The 17,828-nt window shown below is 50.4% G+C and overlaps 9 protein-coding genes across 9 annotated transcripts; 4 read left to right on the plus strand and 5 right to left on the minus strand.

The window, feature by feature from the left end:
* Positions 1-252: 252 nt before the first annotated feature.
* On the minus strand, positions 253-1,693 carry ASPSYDRAFT_45889 (Mrp/NBP35 family ATP-binding protein). The gene is made up of 4 exons (XM_040847124.1): positions 1,483-1,693; positions 1,294-1,432; positions 1,123-1,242; positions 253-1,063 (listed from the first exon to the last, which is right to left on the minus strand). The coding sequence occupies exons 1-4, from the start codon at positions 1,540-1,542 to the stop codon at positions 396-398; spliced, it is 987 nt and encodes a 328-aa protein (XP_040701719.1). The 5' UTR covers positions 1,543-1,693; the 3' UTR covers positions 253-395.
* A 93-nt stretch (positions 1,694-1,786) lies between these two features.
* On the plus strand, positions 1,787-3,555 carry ASPSYDRAFT_153563 (AATF family protein; the record flags this gene model as incomplete). Its single annotated transcript, XM_040842297.1, has 3 exons — positions 1,787-1,844; positions 1,900-1,999; positions 2,052-3,555. 3 exons carry the CDS (start codon positions 1,787-1,789, stop codon positions 3,553-3,555), a joined length of 1,662 nt encoding a protein of 553 aa, XP_040701720.1.
* A 157-nt stretch (positions 3,556-3,712) lies between these two features.
* On the minus strand, positions 3,713-4,871 carry ASPSYDRAFT_1018139 (uncharacterized protein). The gene has a single exon (XM_040839737.1). The coding sequence runs from the start codon at positions 4,474-4,476 to the stop codon at positions 3,871-3,873; it is 606 nt and encodes a 201-aa protein (XP_040701721.1). The 5' UTR covers positions 4,477-4,871; the 3' UTR covers positions 3,713-3,870.
* Positions 4,872-5,258: 387 nt separating this feature from the next.
* ASPSYDRAFT_90111 (uncharacterized protein) lies at positions 5,259-5,869 on the plus strand (the record flags this gene model as incomplete). Its single annotated transcript, XM_040852279.1, has 2 exons — positions 5,259-5,599; positions 5,656-5,869. The coding sequence occupies 2 exons, from the start codon at positions 5,259-5,261 to the stop codon at positions 5,867-5,869; spliced, it is 555 nt and encodes a 184-aa protein (XP_040701722.1).
* Positions 5,870-6,297: 428 nt separating this feature from the next.
* Positions 6,298-7,326, minus strand: ASPSYDRAFT_32007 (NAD(P)-dependent alcohol dehydrogenase; the record flags this gene model as incomplete). The annotated part of the gene is made up of 1 exon (XM_040844933.1): positions 6,298-7,326. The coding sequence occupies one exon, from the start codon at positions 7,324-7,326 to the stop codon at positions 6,298-6,300; it is 1,029 nt and encodes a 342-aa protein (XP_040701723.1).
* Positions 7,327-8,506: 1,180 nt separating this feature from the next.
* On the minus strand, positions 8,507-9,415 carry ASPSYDRAFT_90113 (uncharacterized protein; the record flags this gene model as incomplete). The annotated part of the gene is made up of 1 exon (XM_040852280.1): positions 8,507-9,415. One exon carries the CDS (start codon positions 9,413-9,415, stop codon positions 8,507-8,509), a length of 909 nt encoding a protein of 302 aa, XP_040701724.1.
* On the minus strand, positions 9,308-10,677 carry ASPSYDRAFT_132922 (uncharacterized protein). Its single transcript, XM_040840621.1, has 3 exons — positions 10,343-10,677; positions 10,072-10,212; positions 9,308-9,995 (listed from the first exon to the last, which is right to left on the minus strand). The coding sequence occupies exons 1-3, from the start codon at positions 10,592-10,594 to the stop codon at positions 9,450-9,452; spliced, it is 939 nt and encodes a 312-aa protein (XP_040701725.1). The 5' UTR covers positions 10,595-10,677; the 3' UTR covers positions 9,308-9,449.
* Positions 10,678-11,373: 696 nt separating this feature from the next.
* On the plus strand, positions 11,374-14,229 carry ASPSYDRAFT_1018177 (uncharacterized protein). The gene is made up of 11 exons (XM_040839738.1): positions 11,374-11,650; positions 11,711-11,875; positions 11,948-12,192; positions 12,252-12,348; positions 12,398-12,584; positions 12,634-12,855; positions 12,916-13,112; positions 13,180-13,360; positions 13,421-13,594; positions 13,649-13,862; positions 13,925-14,229. Exons 1-11 carry the CDS (start codon positions 11,570-11,572, stop codon positions 14,094-14,096), a joined length of 1,935 nt encoding a protein of 644 aa, XP_040701726.1. The 5' UTR covers positions 11,374-11,569; the 3' UTR covers positions 14,097-14,229.
* Positions 14,230-15,912: 1,683 nt separating this feature from the next.
* Positions 15,913-17,182, plus strand: ASPSYDRAFT_153531 (uncharacterized protein; the record flags this gene model as incomplete). Its single annotated transcript, XM_040842292.1, has 4 exons — positions 15,913-16,125; positions 16,216-16,269; positions 16,326-16,861; positions 16,930-17,182. The coding sequence occupies 4 exons, from the start codon at positions 15,913-15,915 to the stop codon at positions 17,180-17,182; spliced, it is 1,056 nt and encodes a 351-aa protein (XP_040701727.1).
* Between the last annotated feature and the right edge of the window lie 646 nt (positions 17,183-17,828).

A 17,828-nucleotide genomic window follows, 5' to 3' on the forward strand; every position in this document is an offset into this window, starting at 1 on the left:
AGCTTCGTCCAGTCAGCGGCTGCTGATCACCTATAGACTCTCTCCATATAGCCTGATACGGGGATGTACATGACATGTGCCATTGATCCGGAATGGCGCTGCTGAGCCTGCCTGCGCCAGTGCTCATTCTCCACAAGTAATCCAGTCCGGAGTCGTTCGGGGCTTGGTGTGTATATCTCTTGTGACTGAAGTGAAAAATCGTAGATTTGTCCTAATATAATTCCAGCGGGGATATATATTAAGCCGATATTGTTGGCATATAAGAAGTTTGAAAGACGACTAAAAAGAGCACTAGTGTTTTTATGGTCAAATGGTAAACTCTGCCATGTCGATAAATCCTCGTTAATGGTTTAATACAATAGTATACAATGCCTTTATACAATAGACAGGCAAATCTACCACTCAATGCCAACTTTCTTAGCCACCTTTTCGGCAACATCCATAAAAGCCTCCCTCCTTACACTCCGGTCACCTTCTTCCGCAACAACAGTCGGCATACCTCGATCTGCATCCTCACAAACCCTCGCATCAAGCGGGATATCACCTAAAAACTCCACCCCAAGCCGCTTACACTCCGCCAGCACGCCCCAGTCCGCCTCGCCACCATGGTCATGCTTATCATGCAGACCAGCCGAGAAAATCTTCGTCTTGGTCCCACACTCCGGACACGCGAAGAAGGCCATGTTCCGCACCATTCCTAGCACAGGCACATCCATGCGCTGGAACATCCCAAACCCGCGCACCGCATCCCGCAGAGCGATATCCTGCGGCGTCGTGACTATTACTGCACCATCGAGTATAATCTCTTGGTTTACTGTGAGCTGTACGTCTCCGGTTCCTGGTGGTAGATCGAGGAATAGCACGTCGAGCGGACCCCAGGAGACAGAGTGCAGTAGTTGATGCATTGCCTTTGTGACCATGAGGCCGCGCCAGGATATAGGGGTTGTGTCCATTGGTTGACGCTGAATGTCGGTTTGGTTGGGTTGTTCAGGGGGCGGTGGGAGGAGGTAGCCCATTGACATGGACTTTAGGCCGTAATTCGTTAGGGGAATGAGGCAGTTTTCTAGTTACGCAGTTAGTTGGAAATGTCGGACGGCGATTTTCATATTGCGAGATACGTACTATCGTCTAATCGGGGTTCGCCAGAGAGATTGAGGAGAGTAGGTATAGATGGGCCAAAGATATCTGTGTCGAGGATTCCAGTGCGGATGCCGCGGCGGGCGAAGGAGAGGGCGAGATTCACTATCGGGTTAGATATGAGCTCGACTTCGAAGAGAGATCGAAGATACACACCAGCAATGGTTGACTTCCCTACTCCTCCTTTCGCGGAGGAGACAGCAATGACCTTCTTCACATCGCGAATCTTGCGCTTCTCGGGCAGGCCGCGGCCGCGACGGGGAAATGGCGGCGGGGTGCCGGAGCGCGGAAGGCCCTGTATTTGATTAGATCAGTGTCAGTTAGTACCGGTTCAAGGAAACAAACCAGAGGATTATCATGCTGCAGACATCGAAATGTGGAGAACAACCTTCGTTGTACGCTCATCTTGTGCAACAGTTGATGTCGTGAGGAGAAGCAGCAGCGAGCCTGAGGCCGAGCCCACAATACTGCCGCCGATAAGCTCTCACCGCCGGCAGAACAGCCTTAATCGGGAGCTCCGGGGCCCCTCCGACTTATCGAAGCGGTTAGCTCAGCTTCACCGCTTCCCGATTGCTCGAAAATATTGTCGCGGCAGAAAAATAATTTCTCCAGACAAATTTGTTCACGAGCATTCGCTTTTGCATAGAGAATGGCGCCAAAATCGCTGGCAGAGCAGATTGCTGACTTGGAGGATCTTACACCACGAGGTATTTGCCCTGTCTCTTGAAAATTATCAGTTAAGAGCCATGACTGACTGATCAGACTTTGATCCCGAGGATATCGAGCGCGGTGGAAACTCTAGCGATGAAGAGGCAGACGAGAAGGATGCTAGTGCTGGCAGGGAGCACTACCAAGCTGTCGGGTTAGTTCATCTATTAAGAATGCGCTTGCCGCGCTGTGCTAATTGTTACTAGGAAAGCGAAACTTCGCAATGAGGAACCCGTCTCGTTAGGGAAACAATACGCCGGTTCGCGAGTTAGCCGCGATGCTCTTGAAGAAGAAAGCGACGACGATCCGTTCAAAGCACGATCGGACGATGAAGAAAGTGAGGATGATGATGGAAGCGACGACGGTGATGATATTTCCGAAGAAAGTGAAGAGGAGAGGCCGCGCAAATCCAAGGCTGTCAGCAAAAAGGGCCGGATGGATGAGGATGACATGGACATGGACGGGTCAGAAGATAGTGAGGAGGATGAGGAAGGATTTGACGAGGAAGAGTCAGATGAAGACGAGGACGAGGACGACGACGACGACGAAGATGAGGAAGAGGAAGAGGAAGAGGATGACGAGGAAACTGCAAAGCCATCCAAACGCCGAGTGCAGTTCGACGACGCCAAATCCGACGACCGTGAACAGCTCCGCCAGCTAATGGCCACGGACCAAAAGACCATCGCAGCCTCCATTTCGCAAGCCGCGAAAGCGGACGCAACCAAAGGCCGAGCCGTCAAGCAACAACGCTCAGCATTCGACGCCCTCCTGAACGCCCGCATCAAACTCCAAAAGGGCCTCACAGCAACCAACCAACTAACGGCAGCCCAGTCGGACATCGACGCCGATACCGACGCCTTCAAATCCGCCGAATCTGCCGCGCTCACGCTCTGGTCAACCCTCGAAGACCTCCGCCTCACCCTCGTTGACGCCCAAACCACTGACGAGTCCAAGAAGCGCAAGCGTCCCTCTCCCGCAACACCAAGCACCCCGACTTCCTCCCTCTGGAAACGCATGACAGACCTCGAGTCCGACTCCGTCACACACCGCCGCGCAGTGCTAGACAAATGGTCCCTCAAAGTCCGCGGCGCAAACGCCACAACTCTCGCAAACTCAAGGACAAAGCTTCTCGGCTCCGCAGCCAAGCAGCAAACCATCACCGCCGTGCTAGACGCCCACGTTGCATCGGAGACAGCGGACCTCCGCAGCGCCAAGCGCGCGCGCAACGCATCAACCTCAACAGCAACTACAAATGGTGAAGCGGGTGAAGAAGTCGACATCTACGACGACAGCGTCTTCTACCAATCCCTCCTCCGCGACCTCGTCGAGCAGCGCATGTCCTCATCTGACGCGATCACGAACGGCCTGGACACGCTGCACCTCCTGCCCTCGCGCAACGTGCACCATGTGACCGGTATGCGCAAGGACAAAGTGAAGCGAGACGTGGACACGCGCGCGTCCAAGGGGCGCAAGATGCGCTTCGATGTGCATGAGAAGCTGCAGAATTTCATGGCTCCCGAGGAGCGCGGGTCGTGGACAAGGCATGCAAGGGATGAGTTCTTTGCCAGTATTCTGGGACGCACGGCGAGTGGGATGCTTGGGGAGGGAAGTGAGGATGAGGAGGATTTGGTTGCGCGGGGTGGTGTTGATGGTGGAGAGGAGACTGAGGATGATGTTGCGGAGGGTGGGTTGAGGCTTTTTAGGAGCTGAATGAGCACCTAGCCTAGTCTGTTTCGTGCTGAGATAGCTTGGATTGGATTAGATTGGAATTAAGATCGATGTGGAGTTGATTTAAAGTTTAAAAGTACATAGCACCAAAGTATAGAGCAGGCATGCATTATATCAGCGCAATTTCTCGCATTGGACTGGTTTGCCCTATAGGTATCGTAAGTCATATCTCATAAATAAATGTAAGAGATTTGTAATTGTAATTGTCAAGTATGTAAACGCCACCGAAATCCGTCCCAGTTCCTTCGATTCCTCCCAATAATAACTTCCTTAACTTTCAACCCATCATCGCGATATTCACTTCCCAGCAGGTGCCTCACACTCATACTTCGGCAAAACCGGCCCATCTGATGCTTCCCAATTAAAGTCCGTCCGTCGTGGCAGCCCCATCATCCGTTCCCTTACAGCTCGCTGCAGGGTATGCTTTCTATCCTCTTCTTCCTGAGGCGTAAGAAAGCGCGGGTACCCGTCGACATCGACGACAACGGCACCGCTGACATCGTTGTAGCCGGGTAGTGACGAATTAGAGTGGGAGTGATTCAACATACTGGGGTCTGTGCTTGCGATTTCGATCTGGGAGAGGTGTTGGTGGTGATGCGGTGTATCGGTAGCTGACAGTGTTGTTTGGGATTGGTTTGAGGAGACGAGGTAGTTGTATTCAGCTGGGGGTTCGATGTCTTCCCACTGGAATTGGTTTTCGGATGGGGAATGGGAGAGGGAGAGAGAAGGTTTGGGCTGTTGGACAGCTGGTGCCTGACCGGTTTGTGTTTGTGTCTGGGGTTGTGTTGTCTGTTTGACAGGGGTGCGAGGTTCGCGGTTGAATAATGAACGCAGAGAACTTTGTTTTGTCTCTGGAGGTGAGGAAGTTGAATGAGACGAGGTTTCTTTGCGGAAGAAAGGCATGTTGGCGGTGTTATGGTTCTTGTTGGGTACACCTTCCGCTCGATATTAGGTTGATAACAATTGAATGGCAGATACACAGCCTATCGGAGGCCCTGGACTCGACGCAATCCCACAATGAAGCAGGTCAGGCAGAGAAATTCACAGCAGCAGCTCGGGACGGGTTGGTTCGACAAGCCCGGCTGACGTGGAAGAGGCGCTTTGATATGCTTGCAGCGTTTCAGCCCAATATCGTGCACAACCGGGAATCAATGCTGGTGAAACGAAAGCTTCATGCACTCTTGACCGAGTCGAATTGGGATCCAGAATCAAACCGGGTGTGCCTTTCAGCACCCTGCATGGATCGTGCAGCAGGGATCTAACCTCGGCTCGTGATAGGGCGTCGGGGTGTCCGAGCTGCGAGAGGGTGTCATTAGATGATTTCACCGCTTGATTGGGTGAGTCAAACCTTGCAACTGGGGAGACGATGTTGTTTGCCCAGAGAATGTTGAAAACAAGACTGAGAAGAAGAAACGAGGAAGATGAAGAGAAAGAGGAGTTGGCAGCTGATGACGGTTGAAGTCGGCCCCTTCCCGCTTCATTCCCGCTAGTCCGGCTTTGTATACAATCAACATAAACACTTCACGCTAACAGCCTTCCACGGTTCTACGTCTGGTACGTGCACCCAGCTCCACTGTACACTATGGAATGACATACCGCTGCTACTCTCCTCGCCGTCCCTCCACCTCGCCCACCCGACCCCCACCGAATTCCGGCTCATTTGGCATCAAACAGACCCCGACTGTATGGACGCCCGCTCAGTCTCTCAAAACCTCGAGAAGTACGCATTCTTGTTAACGGCGCCTCTCGCGCGCCATAACGGCGTCACGCCATGGATCTCCCTAGATAAAAACCAGCCCGAGGACAAGCGCACCATCCTCGCCTCCTGTGAGACGTTTCGCAAGCACGCAATGGTCGGTGATTCCGACGGGAATGTCACCGATGTCATTGCGCATGGGATCGCGAGTGTTTATTGTCATGAACCTCTCAGAAAGCGGGGATATGCTTCGCGGTTGCTCAGGGAGTTGGGCGATGTGCTTTCTAGATGGCAAGTCGATAACAATACATCTGCTGTCGCGAGTATACTGTACTCCGACATCGACCCGGTTTCTATCACAAGTTAGGCTGAACTCGGTTTGCGAGTGACGAACTCGAGATTGAGCCTTCATCGGTGGTCCATACTGCTACACCTCTCCATGCAGAAGATTTAGGCGCTCTCGGCCAAGACGATGAAGCGCTTCTTCGAGCATCAATGTCAAAGCCATCACCGGACAACAGCCCTCGATTCACAATAATCCCTGACCACGAATATGTGCTCTGGCACCACGCGAAGGAAGAATTTGGAGAGACTGTTTGAAAAGACGCCTGCTATTAAAGGCGCCATAGCCGGACCGCCTGGAAACCGCGTGCGGACATCGGTTTTATCGACATCCTGATGCTGATCTTCGGCCAATACGTTGTATATCCTGCGATTTGTTGTGGACGGTTCGGAGGCTGCCGCTGAGGATGTATGCGCCGGGCTGGATGCGGCACGGGCCGACGCTGCGGAATAGGGATTAGAAAAGGTCAAGCTCTGGGTCCCAGATAGGGAGCTGGAAGGCTTTATCGAGCAGTGTGGCGTGCCATTTGCGCGCAAGACGAGAACAGGTGGTAGTATACCTTGCTTGCGATGGTATGGTTCAGGGGCCGTGGATTGGGTCTTGAACAAGTATGCCTGGTGTTGAAGTGCCTTCTATACAGTCAAGCTAAACTGGATATTATTGCTACGTTTATACGGCCTGCAAATCAACCGCTGTCCGCAACTTTGACAATAATCTTCCCTCTTGCCCTCCCAGTTCCCAACTTCTGATACGCCTCAGGCACATTCTCAAAGCCAAATACTTCATCAACCACAACCCGGAACTTCTTCTGCGCCAGGAGCTGTCCAAGCTCCACGAGATCCTCCTTCGAGTTCTTCATCGTCAGCGGAACGAACCACCTCCTCCCACCTCCCAGGAACCGTGGCGTAATAAGCCTCCACACAGCAGTCATCATACTCCCCGCGCCAACCTGCACCCACGTCCCACTCCCCTTCAAGAAATGATGCGCCTGCGCATACAAATCCATAGGAATACCGATATGATCTAGTACAAGGTCAAACACCAATCCCATCCCCTTGAGCGCCTCCGTAACATCCACAGCCGTATAATCAATGACCTGGTCCGCACCGAGAGATTCCACGAGCCCGATATTTCTCGTCGAACAGGTAACAGTAACATGCGCGCCCAGCATCTTCGCAAACTGGATCGCGAAGACCCCGCACCCGCCCGAACCTCCATTTATAAAGACCTTCATCTCCGGTTTCGTGAGGTACGGCTTTACAGACTGGTAGGCTGTGCGCACAGCGACGCCCAGACAGGCAGCGTTGTCGATACTCACACCTTCTTCTGGCAATGGCGCTAGGTCGTTTTGGTTAACGAGAATAAATTCCCCTGTTGTTCCGAATTCTCTTGGACGCGCAAGACAGCCGTAGACGCGTTGGCCGGTTTTGAACTCGCCATTGTGTGCGGGGTGTGTGGCGACGACTTCGCCGGCGAAGTCGAGGCCCGGGGAGGCGGGTAGTTTGCAGATGAGGGTGTAGCCGAGGATGGTCGATTGTTCGGGGACTTTGCAGTCTGCTGGGTTGAGGGCCGTGGAGAGGACTTTTATGAGGAGCTGCGAGGGGCGTGAGGGGGACGGTGGAGAGCGGGCGGAGGCGTTGAAGGTGAGGTTCTGGTGGACGGAGGGGGATGTGCTGTCGTAGAGCCAGGCTTTCATCGTAGGTGGATGAGCCATGGTGCAGTTGGATTGTGGTTGAGTTTGACGAGTTGTGATGGTGTTGAAGTGGAAGAAGTTGGTTGAGTTGTTCGTTGCTGAAAGGTGAGACGTGCGGAGAAGCTGAAACACAACAAACACAACGAACGTCTCTCATTTCTTGGCCTCAGGCTTCTCTAAATCTGCACACTATGAGAGGCGCGGGTCTAAAGTTGAGATTGCATCTAGAATTTTTAAAACAAATCTCCAAATTGCCCTTAAATAAAAAAGCAGGGGCATGTTAATATAAGGGTGATCACTTGCCATACCTAGTCTAACCTACACCGTTGCAGCTAATCTGACCAGAACTGGCTTTAGAAAGGCCTTTTTGTTGTAAATGTAGTTTTCCAAAAGAGAAAGAAAAGTATTAGAAAGTTAATACAAATAATAATGGATTAAAGAGCAATTGCACCTGTTACTCGTCAGATGGTTACTCGCCGCAGTAGTATATTGCTAGTTCTCGCCACGGGGTGATCCTTCCACTCTCGGGATCTTCCATCTTCCCTCTCCTCGCATCTCTCCGCCCCGCTACCTTTCCTTGTTCACCTCGTCGGTGGTGCTTTAACAACCAGAGCGAGGGCGCGCCGGATACCAAGAATTATTTGCGACGCGTTGGGACGCAGATGGGCTGTTGGGCAGTGCTTCGGCACATGTTCGACGCTGCCAAGGCGGCGGACGAGAAGATAGGTAACGGAGGGTATCAACTCGGAATGAAGGGAAAACGGTCGAATCTACCAACTTGCAGAAACGATCTTAAGTTTGAATTTGTGGCCAAGGCGTGTGGTTACGGCGAGGATCATATCTTTTCTCGCGCTTGGTAGATTGAATGGTGTTTACTCAAGTGCGGACGAAAGAAGCCGCGAGATACGAGTTAGGAGTCGAGCGTCAGACCGTCCCGTTATTCAGGCTTTCCGGCAGGCTTGAGATGTAAGATTAAATGACCAGAGCTAATAAGATTTCCGGTGTTCTTCGAGCGGCTTTGTTATAGTTGAACTCTGCAGCATTCCCACTCTGACATCGGCCGTCCTGAAGCCGTATGGTGGACTTTGGCTGTAGACCATAGTATATATTCAATTATTTGACTGTGTCTAATAAGATAGATATAATCCTACGCGATCTAAATGCGAGGATTCCGAGGTCATTAACGCGTGGTTATAAACTGCTATAGATACTGTTGACCTTGTCGTAGGTCCTGGATCTGCAGTTTGCTTTCAGAATCCCGACTAACCAAGGCAACCCGAGTAGCGTCTAACTCTCCATGTCCATGTCCATGCTCGCTAACACCGGCGATTTGGACATGCAGGTCCTGAAGCAGATGACTACGCTCCATGCCCCCCAGCCCACTTCCTCCTGCGGGGAGAGGCGTATACGGATTCTCCCTAGTCAGTGAGGACACATAGCCCAAAATATTCGGCGCCACAGTTATAAACTTTAGTAATAGACTGGCCACAGCCGAGACCTGCAGGATAACAGTTGAAATGATAAACACTGTGAACCACGCACTGCTGACACCGTAAACCTGGACGTCCTTGAAAGTCGCGGCATTGGTGCCATTTAGACTGCTTAGATATTTTGTACCAGAAATCCTTGTGCTTTGAATGGATGGTACATTTGACGTGGTCTGCCAGTATGTATTCAGTGCCATGGTTAGCCTCGTGGACATATCAGCCGCGTTCATGTCTTCCCACTCCCGGAACCCAGAGGCATAATCATGAGGTGGGTCTCCGTAGATGTAACCTTCGGTCAAGGACGAGGTGAGGCTGTCGATGGGACCGGTAGCATGAGGAAATTCGCTAATTAAGGTTTGCACCTTCCAATAGTCCATTTCGTGATACGGGTTCAGCAAGGGCTCGTTCTTCTCGGATCGACGCATGCGAGTCACGGCGCAGTTGAAGATAGCTGCATTATTCCCCGGCGTAGGTACTCCGTCGACCGAGCCGTAGAGCAGATTCACGCTGGAGTTCGGTAACTCGGGATATGAGAAGTTGTAGCTTGTATCGATGAAGAAATTGCTTTCTAGGCTACCCGTGGATGATGCAGAGAGGTTCCAGAGCGTTGACGCATTGTGCATCAGCCAGTGTTCTCCGCCCAATTTGTGAAAGGCCTCATTCGAGGGCATGTTGGCAACAAGCCGATGTCATCTGGCGGTCAAAGTATGACGTCTCAAGAGGGAATTCGGCCCTGCGGTCGGCCGGAACCTTGCTTAGGATATTGCCAATTAGTGACGAATAGGAGAAGTTTGCATCATTAGAGACGGCTATCCAGGGGTTGTCCTCGTGCGAAGAGTCATCTTGTGGCAAAGTATGGAGAAAGGGGATCTTAGGCCATCCCCACAAGTCGCGAGGACTATGCGTCACGTCGTCTGGCGCGAGGAGCGAGGCAGAATAAAACGCGTTACCGGTAGAAAGGAGGAGGAACCCGGGGCCGCCAATAAAAAAAATAGCGCCCATCATGTTTTCATACTCAATCGAGCTGGTATTCACAAATACCGATGGCTCCTCAAGCACCATCCGCAATGCAGCTTGGCCGCCAATGGGTGACAATGCCCATATCAGCAAGATGGGCACCGTAATGATCCCAGCACGACGCAATGTTAAGATAGTCGATATTGTACCTGCAACGCTAATACTGCCGTTCAGTTGCTCAATGAGCTAATCGGCGATATTAGCCTTAAAATTCAGCCAAAAGAAAGTTGGGATCAAACCGTTTTCGGGGGATTCTTCGTACTCCTAACGGGGCTCCCTTTTGTGCGCTCCACAAGGCGAAGTTGTGCATCATGCCACCAACCACCGTCGCAAACACAATAGGGAAGATCGAGGGGCCTAGCCGTGTTGCCTGGACTACTCCCTGGCCATATTCTGAAATCTCCTGTCCCCGGATGTGAACTACAAGCCCTGCTAATACTGTTCACTTCGATTAATAAACCCAGTCCGAATACGAGATCTTCTGAGAGTTGGGCCTACCAAAAAAACAAAACGGGGACGCAAGCCAGGACCACCTCCAGTGCCGTGGAGTAAATGTCGGCGCGTGCGTTGTTTCTCAACCTCTGAGGGCGTCCTGGCCACCGGCCCTTCACAGGGCTTTTTGCAGGTTCGGCAGATGAAGCATGGCGTGAAGACGAGCTCTCACTTTGGCCCTCACTAGGGCCCTTGTCTGTTGATTCCAGGTGATTGGGGGAGGCACTTCGCGGCGAAGTCGGGAGCAGCTGTAGCCCGCTTTGATGTGTTGTAGGCTGGGCCGGGACAGCCATATTGGAGACGCTGGAGATCAGATACCTTCCAGCCCCAGTTCCGCAGGAGGAATCCGCCTTCTTGTACTCCGTGCCCAGTAGGCGCCAAGGGCTGCGCCAGGCTGGGAATCAGTCGTGTACGTAAAAGAAGAAACCAGCCAAGCACTGTGAGTGAGTATCTTGCTGGGGGCCAAAACTATCATTCTCCAATTGTCCAAGTACAGACCAAGCCAGCCGTTCTCAGGTCCTGCTTTGCTGCTTTGCTGCCTCGGTGCCTGTGCATCAGCACGGTCCTCTCCTGACCATTCTCATAGAAAAGGATTTGTTATCGGGAAATTGTGAGTTAATGGCGGCAGAACTCGCTTTGCTTATCATGGTATCCCATTGCGGAAGAATGTTGACCTCGCCTTTTGCCGATGCATATGTGATTGCGCGGCAGAGGATCTGTCGCATTCTGGGCATCGTGGAAAAATGGTGGGAAAGAAATAAAGTTGATTCCTTGTTCCAGTTGTGTTATGATTCTTCCCGATCAGACCAATCAGGCGATCTATTCACGTGGCATGGCATGGCTGTTGTCGAGAGTAGCAGCCTTATACCGCAGTAGTCGACTCTTTGTCTCGCCGCCCAGGCTTCCAAGTTGTAACCCCCCTTCCTCATCTCGTTAAGAGTGCCGTTGACGGGAGAAGAAGAAGCGAGTCTGTTCTGTTTTGACGGAGGAACATTCGACTCCAATCTCTAGACATAGAGTACATACGGAGTACGTCATGACATTAGTAGTGTATCTTAAACTTGGACCTGTTACAGTCCATTTGGACGCATCTACGGCTTTCATACATGCTGATCCCCAGTATATTGTCCCAAACAGGACGCCAAGATCATTAGGTAATCAGGAGCCGCACTTAACGCGTCGCGAAAAATCCACAATCTCTCGTTCTTTTACCTTCAGGAACCTTTCGGAAAGCAGACTAATTCGCAAATATATCACCAGTTTTCAATATGGAGTCCGACGATTCGTCGCGCATTAACGTGGACAACAATGTGGCGGCAACTCCCGCGCGGGAAGCCGAGGTGGATCCGGTACAGCCAACCACTTAGCAAGCAGTTCGCAAGCAGTTACTAAACTAGTTCTTGGCATAGGGCTTCATTTGCCTTGCAGACACAAAGACCAACTCTCTGATGGCTCTCCACCTTGAACGTGTCGATGATCTGCCGGAGTATCCTGTCAGTCATGAACATGGCCATGTATATGCAGTCGAGGCTGGCGGACGGTCGCGGGAAGAACTTGTGCGGATGATTCATAATGTCAGTGGGCAACTACCCATGCATTGGCACATTCCCGGTCTAGCAGACTAGCGCTTGCTAATGTCAGCCCAGGTTCAATATGCATGGTCTCAGCCTTATGGACAGAACGGACGACAAGTTTTCTCGCCATATCTCGCCTGCTATGCCAGAAAGTGGACGTGGAAATGCTCGGGGATATACTGCTGTGAATTTCTAGACCAGAAGATTCGGTCTCATCATCATACTGCCGTTGATGAGAGCATCTGGCAGGAGATTGAAAAACACCAGGGCCCCGCTAAACTCATAGAGAGTGACATGCGCAAGCGGGATGCATACAGGTAGGCACATGGTCCAGAATCAGAACCCGCAAGGTCTCGATGCTTACCAGCAATTATAGCTACTATCGCTCCAAGGTTACGCTCTTTAAAATTAATCGTGCTTGCATTGATCAACTTCCTGATTGCAAGCCTGTCTTCAGGCGCTCTGCGCACATGGTAGGTAGATGTGGCGCATAGTTGAAGCTGTAACTAACAATGGATGCAGCCCGCTCCATATATCGGCTGCAGTAATGACACAGATGATTGCTTGTCAAAACATCACCGTCCGGCGGGTCCTGTTCCTGCAACGCTGGATATTGAGTTCTTGGAAGAGCTTTTTAACAAGGGTCTTCTACCGCCAGCTGAAGTGTGTGGTACGATTGAGCCGGTGTCTAGTCGCAAGAAATACTGCGGTATGCATGCCTATCACCTTCCCTCCCCAATTGTAGCTAACTGGTAAAGGCCGCGACCATCCACAAGGACGGGGAAAATTAATACATACACCTTGTGAGGTCATATTCAATGCTTTAGTGCCTGTGGACCTGGAAGGGTGTCCTTACGTTGCGTTTTCTTCGCACGGAGTCCACAGGCACCCGCCACCACTGCCTAGTCAAACGCCAAAGCGCATCCCTAAGGGAATTAGTGATGTTGAGGTCCAGAAGAGAGACCGAGGCCTGACTACTAGTGAGTAGTTGATGTCTATTTGTGAGCTCTGGTAACATAGACTAACCACTCAACTCAAAGAGGAATTCCTTGAGTCTCCTGGGCTTGCGGATTTTTGCCGGAAGCACAACGCTTCTTCCCTAGCTGAAATCCACCCCAGCTTTGCAGATAACAGGCTGGTTACTCGCCTCATTCGGAAAGTTCGCTTGGAGTCTGAGCAAAGCCGGGAAGATTTCAATGGTTTGGCCCGACTGACGGAGACCGATAAGGAGTTGAGCGTAGGTATTTCGAATATTAGTGGTCATCGGCTGTATACATGTGAGCTTACTTACCTACCAATCTCAGGAGTATATCAAAGAGTGTTACATGGATAAAGGCGATTTCATGGTTTTCTGTGCCTATAACGACCAGATCAGACTATTGTCACAGACAATCTCGTTTGACATTGACGATTCGGTTAAACGTGTCCGCTCAAAAGTCATGCATGAGATATCCTTTACGACCTTCCTTCCACAACAGAATAAACGTGGGTATTGCCCAGATGTTTATTTACTTATGGATTTGCTCTAACCTGATGAAAATCCAGTCATTACTTTCTTGCGCGTATTTACCAGCTTCAATTCGACCGAGAGCTACTGCCTTCTGTTCAAACGGGCCTTTGGTCTTGTTGAAAAAGTTTCGCTTTTTCCAGTCCAATTCAAGCATATAAATGGTTTGGGGCTCGCCGATATCATGGTTGATTCGGGCACAGCACATGCAGGTAAGAACCTGCCGTTTCTTCTTTGTAAAGCCAGCTCCTGATTTATTATACCAGGCCTGGGTCAATACCTTTCGGAAATCGACCCTGAGCATCGTGCATCGTCATGGCATCTTGAAAATGCCTGTACAAGGAAGACTCGTGCCGAGATAGCTACCCTCCGACAGCCCACGGACACTGGTGAACAAGTCCCCAGGATCATGCAGAGCTTTGCCTCGGGGCGCCCTGGTGCTCGAGAGAAATATTCAACTCTTGCACAGATGGTCCAACCGTAGGTGCTCCGTTTGGCTTATTTATCAGCTCAGCTGGCTCATACTAATACTATCTATCCAGTCCCGCAAAAGCCGACAGGGACGATATCACGCAGTATAAGGATTTCCTGCATGCTAGTATCCACCGCCCGTATCGGAATCCAGCTCTAGGGGCAATTCATTACTACCTGCAGCTTGAGCATGGGCAGGGTGAGTACTGCATTGTCTGGCGCATTAAGCCTCGATATAGGTAGAATTTAACATACTTTTATTTAATTAGGGAGTCGAAAGCGTCCTAGATCGGGTTCATCTTCCTCAACGTCAACGCCAGGTGAAGAGGAGATACCAGATATACAACCCTCGCCTTTTGAGGAAGTCGCTTCAGAGCCTGACGGGGAGTCGCTATATAACGGTGATGATATAGAGTAAGTCTAACATCCGAACCTGAACCTACTTGCAGACGATTAACATCTACGCAGTATTATACCATCAATCGAGCCTCCTGAACCTGTTTTTCGAGATGATACACCCTCGTACGAAGAAAAACGTAGGAAGCTTGAATACCAGAAAGCAATGGCTGAACTTGAAGTACGGTCTGCCCAGGCTAGCGTACAGCGAATAGAAGCCAATATCAGGAGGCTTGAGCTGATAGAGGAAGAAAAGGAGCTTCGGCGGATCGCGCAAAGGCGAGGACTCCCTATGTCTGCGGGGATCTTTGGCAATGACAATAATAAATAGACGGTAGGAAATGGGTTTCAGGTAGTAATGGTCTATAATAAAGCTCTTCTTAGGCCATATGGATTTATTTATCCAATTATGTAATTACACTGTCCTTTTCTTGCATGTAAATACTTCATATCCTGTTGATTTTCGCTAGGTTTCCTGTAATTTGTCGGGTGTTTGATGGTGTAATCGACTGTGCCCTTGATCTGTGTCCGCATTAACAAATATTTAGAAGGGAAAAAATTAAAATAAAAAAAATAAGAAAAATAACCACGCTTCATCAGAGCCCTGTCCGTCAATCAATGAACTTAAAAGAGAGTATGGTGTTTCTGCAGAACTAACCCGGAGTATAACGATATACTACACCAGGGCCAATATTTCGCAGAGTAGAAATGAGCATAAGTACAGTGTCATTTTAACAAATGAGTACATACGACCACAGGGTGTGGAAAACAGGGCTTCCCGTCCGCTCAGCCGTACTTAAGCCACTATTATTAACGCGGATAAAAGTGTAATAAGCCCTGAGTACGCTGCTGCTTTTAAGGGTGAGAGATACTAAGCCTAGGTAAGTTCAGGTGAGATGGGTGAGAACAAGGTAAGAATATCACCCACGTGAGCAAGCAGGGGGTGAGAAGGGTGAGAACTAACATTTAGGCCACTACTATATTATTGGAGCATGGGTTGGTATACACCAAAAACAGCTGCTACCTGATAAACACCTTTTAATAGGTTTAAACTGCACGTTAAATTCTACTATCTTGATCTTGCTCTATTAGGTTGCGAGCTGATTGGGATTTTTTTGATGGCACGGTGGTTGTTTGAATTGCTATTATAGCCGTTCATGTTAGAAATTAATAATGGAACATACTCGGCCGGAATTATACTAAGTTAACATAACTTCTCCTAGCTTAATGTAAATAGCGAGCGAAGGCTTTTTCTAATTTTATCCAAGGTTGGCAGCCATACGTTTGACACTTCGTGAATGGAAGTAGTCAGCCTGTCTTTGAACTCTACTCAGAGGCACTAGGCTTATTCGGGCTCGCCACTCGCAGCCTTTATCGTCCAATGATGACGTTGATTAATGCTTCCTAGAGTAGCATGATCGGAATGGAATCTGCAGAGGCTTAGTGCGGGAATTATTCTAGAACATCTGCCAGAAGACGAACAATCGATGGGAACTAGTTGGGCTACGGTCCAAACATCTATGCATGGAAAGGCCCACGGATATGCAGAAGCCGTGGAAGTTTCAGACCCACCTGGTCCTGAACTCCGTTACATAAATACGCCCCATCCGCGCCTCTCCCTAGTACTCTGTACTTCCTTCCAAGTACTATCTAAAGATCCAGCATGCCACTATTAAAGTGGTGCAACCAATGGCCCGGGGGTATCCCCTCCTATATTCGCCGCCACGAACAACCTGTGGACGATGTTGAAGCCGCCACTCGCGCTTGGAGGCATTTTGCCCGTGAGCAGTGGACTGAGACTCAGGGCGTCGCTGCGGATCAACAGAGACGAGCTCTGGTCGAACGATGGGCAACCGCTGACCAGGAATTGCGTGATGTACGTAAGCGTTATACTCACTACATTGACGTTTTGAGTTTATGAAGAAGGGCGAAAACAAGTCTTGACCTCAAGCTTACACTCAGATAGAGCTATGGATATCAAGCGCCAGAGGATGAGCCTGGTTTTGAGGACACAGAGAATGTACGAAAAAGTTATCACTTTTCAGAACCGGGCATACTTGTTGACGCCAAAATCAGGACGCCTGTCTTGTCGGACATCTGAATCACAAACTCAACGATGTCTACATCTGTATCACCGCCTGGACACCCGAGAGGCAAGCTCTACTCGCAAAGTGCATCGTTGCATTATTCAGCTGGGACAGAAGCCAGTCGCATCTAACACAAGATATGTCGATGTTATTACCCTTCGAAGAAAACGGTAACACCAACCAAGGAGATCAGGATATTGTTGGCAGCTTCAAGTTCCGCCAAAGCGTTGCGCGACCCAACTTCCTGGATATGCACATGGCGCAGGACGGGACAGTGTTATTCACCGATGACGCTCCAAAGTTAATCATCGACGACCGCACTCTTGAGACCGGACTAGCGCTTTGGGTAGAGTTCGCCACAAATGGTGCCCCGGGGCGAGCTTACCGGAGTCAAATGCTTATTGAGGACTTTGCTTACTTGTTTCTCGAGGTGTATTCAAATATGGACCCGCTGAGGAACGTACTGGATCAGATGGGCGAGGACGAGGAGCATGAGGATCCGGATGTGGTTCTGGAGGATCAGCCGTGAGTACTTCATCTACTTTGAGTTTCTGTTCATCGCACGATACAGTGCTTAACTAAAGGACCGGCAGGGTCGATATGCGACGTCCGTTCGCGGAGGTGTATATTGTGGGGACCTATGACGGGGAGAACGGGCATGAACAGAAGAAAGAGGAGCTATATCACCAACTCGATCGATATGTGCCAGGGTTTCGAGAAGCCGAGGATCAAGGTAACGGTCTGGCGATTGGGTATGCTTTGGAGCGAATTCTTGCGGATGAGGGAGGTCCGCTGAGGATTACAGACGCTGCGGAAGACCACGAGCGGAATCTAGATGCTTCATAGTTCCTGCTATAGAGTTAGGCTTGGTGAACTCTCCTTGAACGCGTCAGTACATCGCCAGGAGCAGGGAAAAATCCACATCCACACAACTTTATCTAATTCCAGAGGCAGCCCCTGAAAGCAAGAACACGAGCCAACCTGCTCAATTATTGGTACGCGGAATAGCAGTCGCTTGGATGAGTACTAATCTTCATTAGGGAGGATATTACGGATAGTCCGGCGGACAAGAAGAAGAAAAGGTGGTTTGACGGCTTCAGCGAGTGGCTGAAGAAAGTCACAACCATTGTCAACGACTCATCCAGGTCACTGCCTCTCAACCAATTCAACACAATCAAGCTGTTTCATTGGGACGGGCAGTGTAGCGATCGACAAATGTCGCTGGACATTGACGCTTCGCTGGACATTGGCCTCGATGCGCAGGACGCGTACTACTTTGAAGGTGCCATTCTACCCAGTCCGAAAATGATTGCTTCCTACTCGTATTTCTCCGTTGATCCTGCAGCGCAAATACTCCTAACGATGCGAGAAGAAGCTGCCTTCCAGACCAGCAGTGACGAGATCGATATCATCTCCGGGGTGACCTTTCCCGGGCTGTCCATTAAGGGATTGATAAGTATTGGCCCGGAGCTAGCCCTTACTCTCTAACCCT

This window comes from Aspergillus sydowii (assembly GCF_001890705.1).
Source record: "Aspergillus sydowii CBS 593.65 unplaced genomic scaffold ASPSYscaffold_6, whole genome shotgun sequence".
Taxonomy (NCBI): Eukaryota; Fungi; Ascomycota; class Eurotiomycetes; order Eurotiales; family Aspergillaceae; genus Aspergillus; species Aspergillus sydowii.

Coding starts and splice junctions, on each gene's coding strand:
- ASPSYDRAFT_45889 (XM_040847124.1), bottom strand. CDS start 1,542: ATGAGCGTACAACGAAGGTTGTTCTCCACATTTCGATGTCTGCAGCAT. Junction 1,433..1,482: donor TGCAGCATGATAATCCTCTG/GTTTGTTTCCTT, acceptor AATCAAATACAG/GGCCTTCCGCGCTCCGGCAC. Junction 1,243..1,293: donor AGGGAAGTCAACCATTGCTG/GTGTGTATCTTC, acceptor CTAACCCGATAG/TGAATCTCGCCCTCTCCTTC.
- ASPSYDRAFT_1018139 (XM_040839737.1), bottom strand. CDS start 4,476: ATGCCTTTCTTCCGCAAAGAAACCTCGTCTCATTCAACTTCCTCACCT.
- ASPSYDRAFT_132922 (XM_040840621.1), bottom strand. CDS start 10,594: ATGGCTGTCCCGGCCCAGCCTACAACACATCAAAGCGGGCTACAGCTG. Junction 10,213..10,342: donor TTTACTCCACGGCACTGGAG/GTGGTCCTGGCT, acceptor ATCCGGGGACAG/GAGATTTCAGAATATGGCCA. Junction 9,996..10,071: donor AAAAGGGAGCCCCGTTAGGA/GTACGAAGAATC, acceptor ATCGCCGATTAG/CTCATTGAGCAACTGAACGG.
- ASPSYDRAFT_1018177 (XM_040839738.1), top strand. CDS start 11,570: ATGGAGTCCGACGATTCGTCGCGCATTAACGTGGACAACAATGTGGCG. Junction 11,651..11,710: donor GGGAAGCCGAGGTGGATCCG/GTACAGCCAACC, acceptor TTCTTGGCATAG/GGCTTCATTTGCCTTGCAGA. Junction 11,876..11,947: donor TTGTGCGGATGATTCATAAT/GTCAGTGGGCAA, acceptor ATGTCAGCCCAG/GTTCAATATGCATGGTCTCA.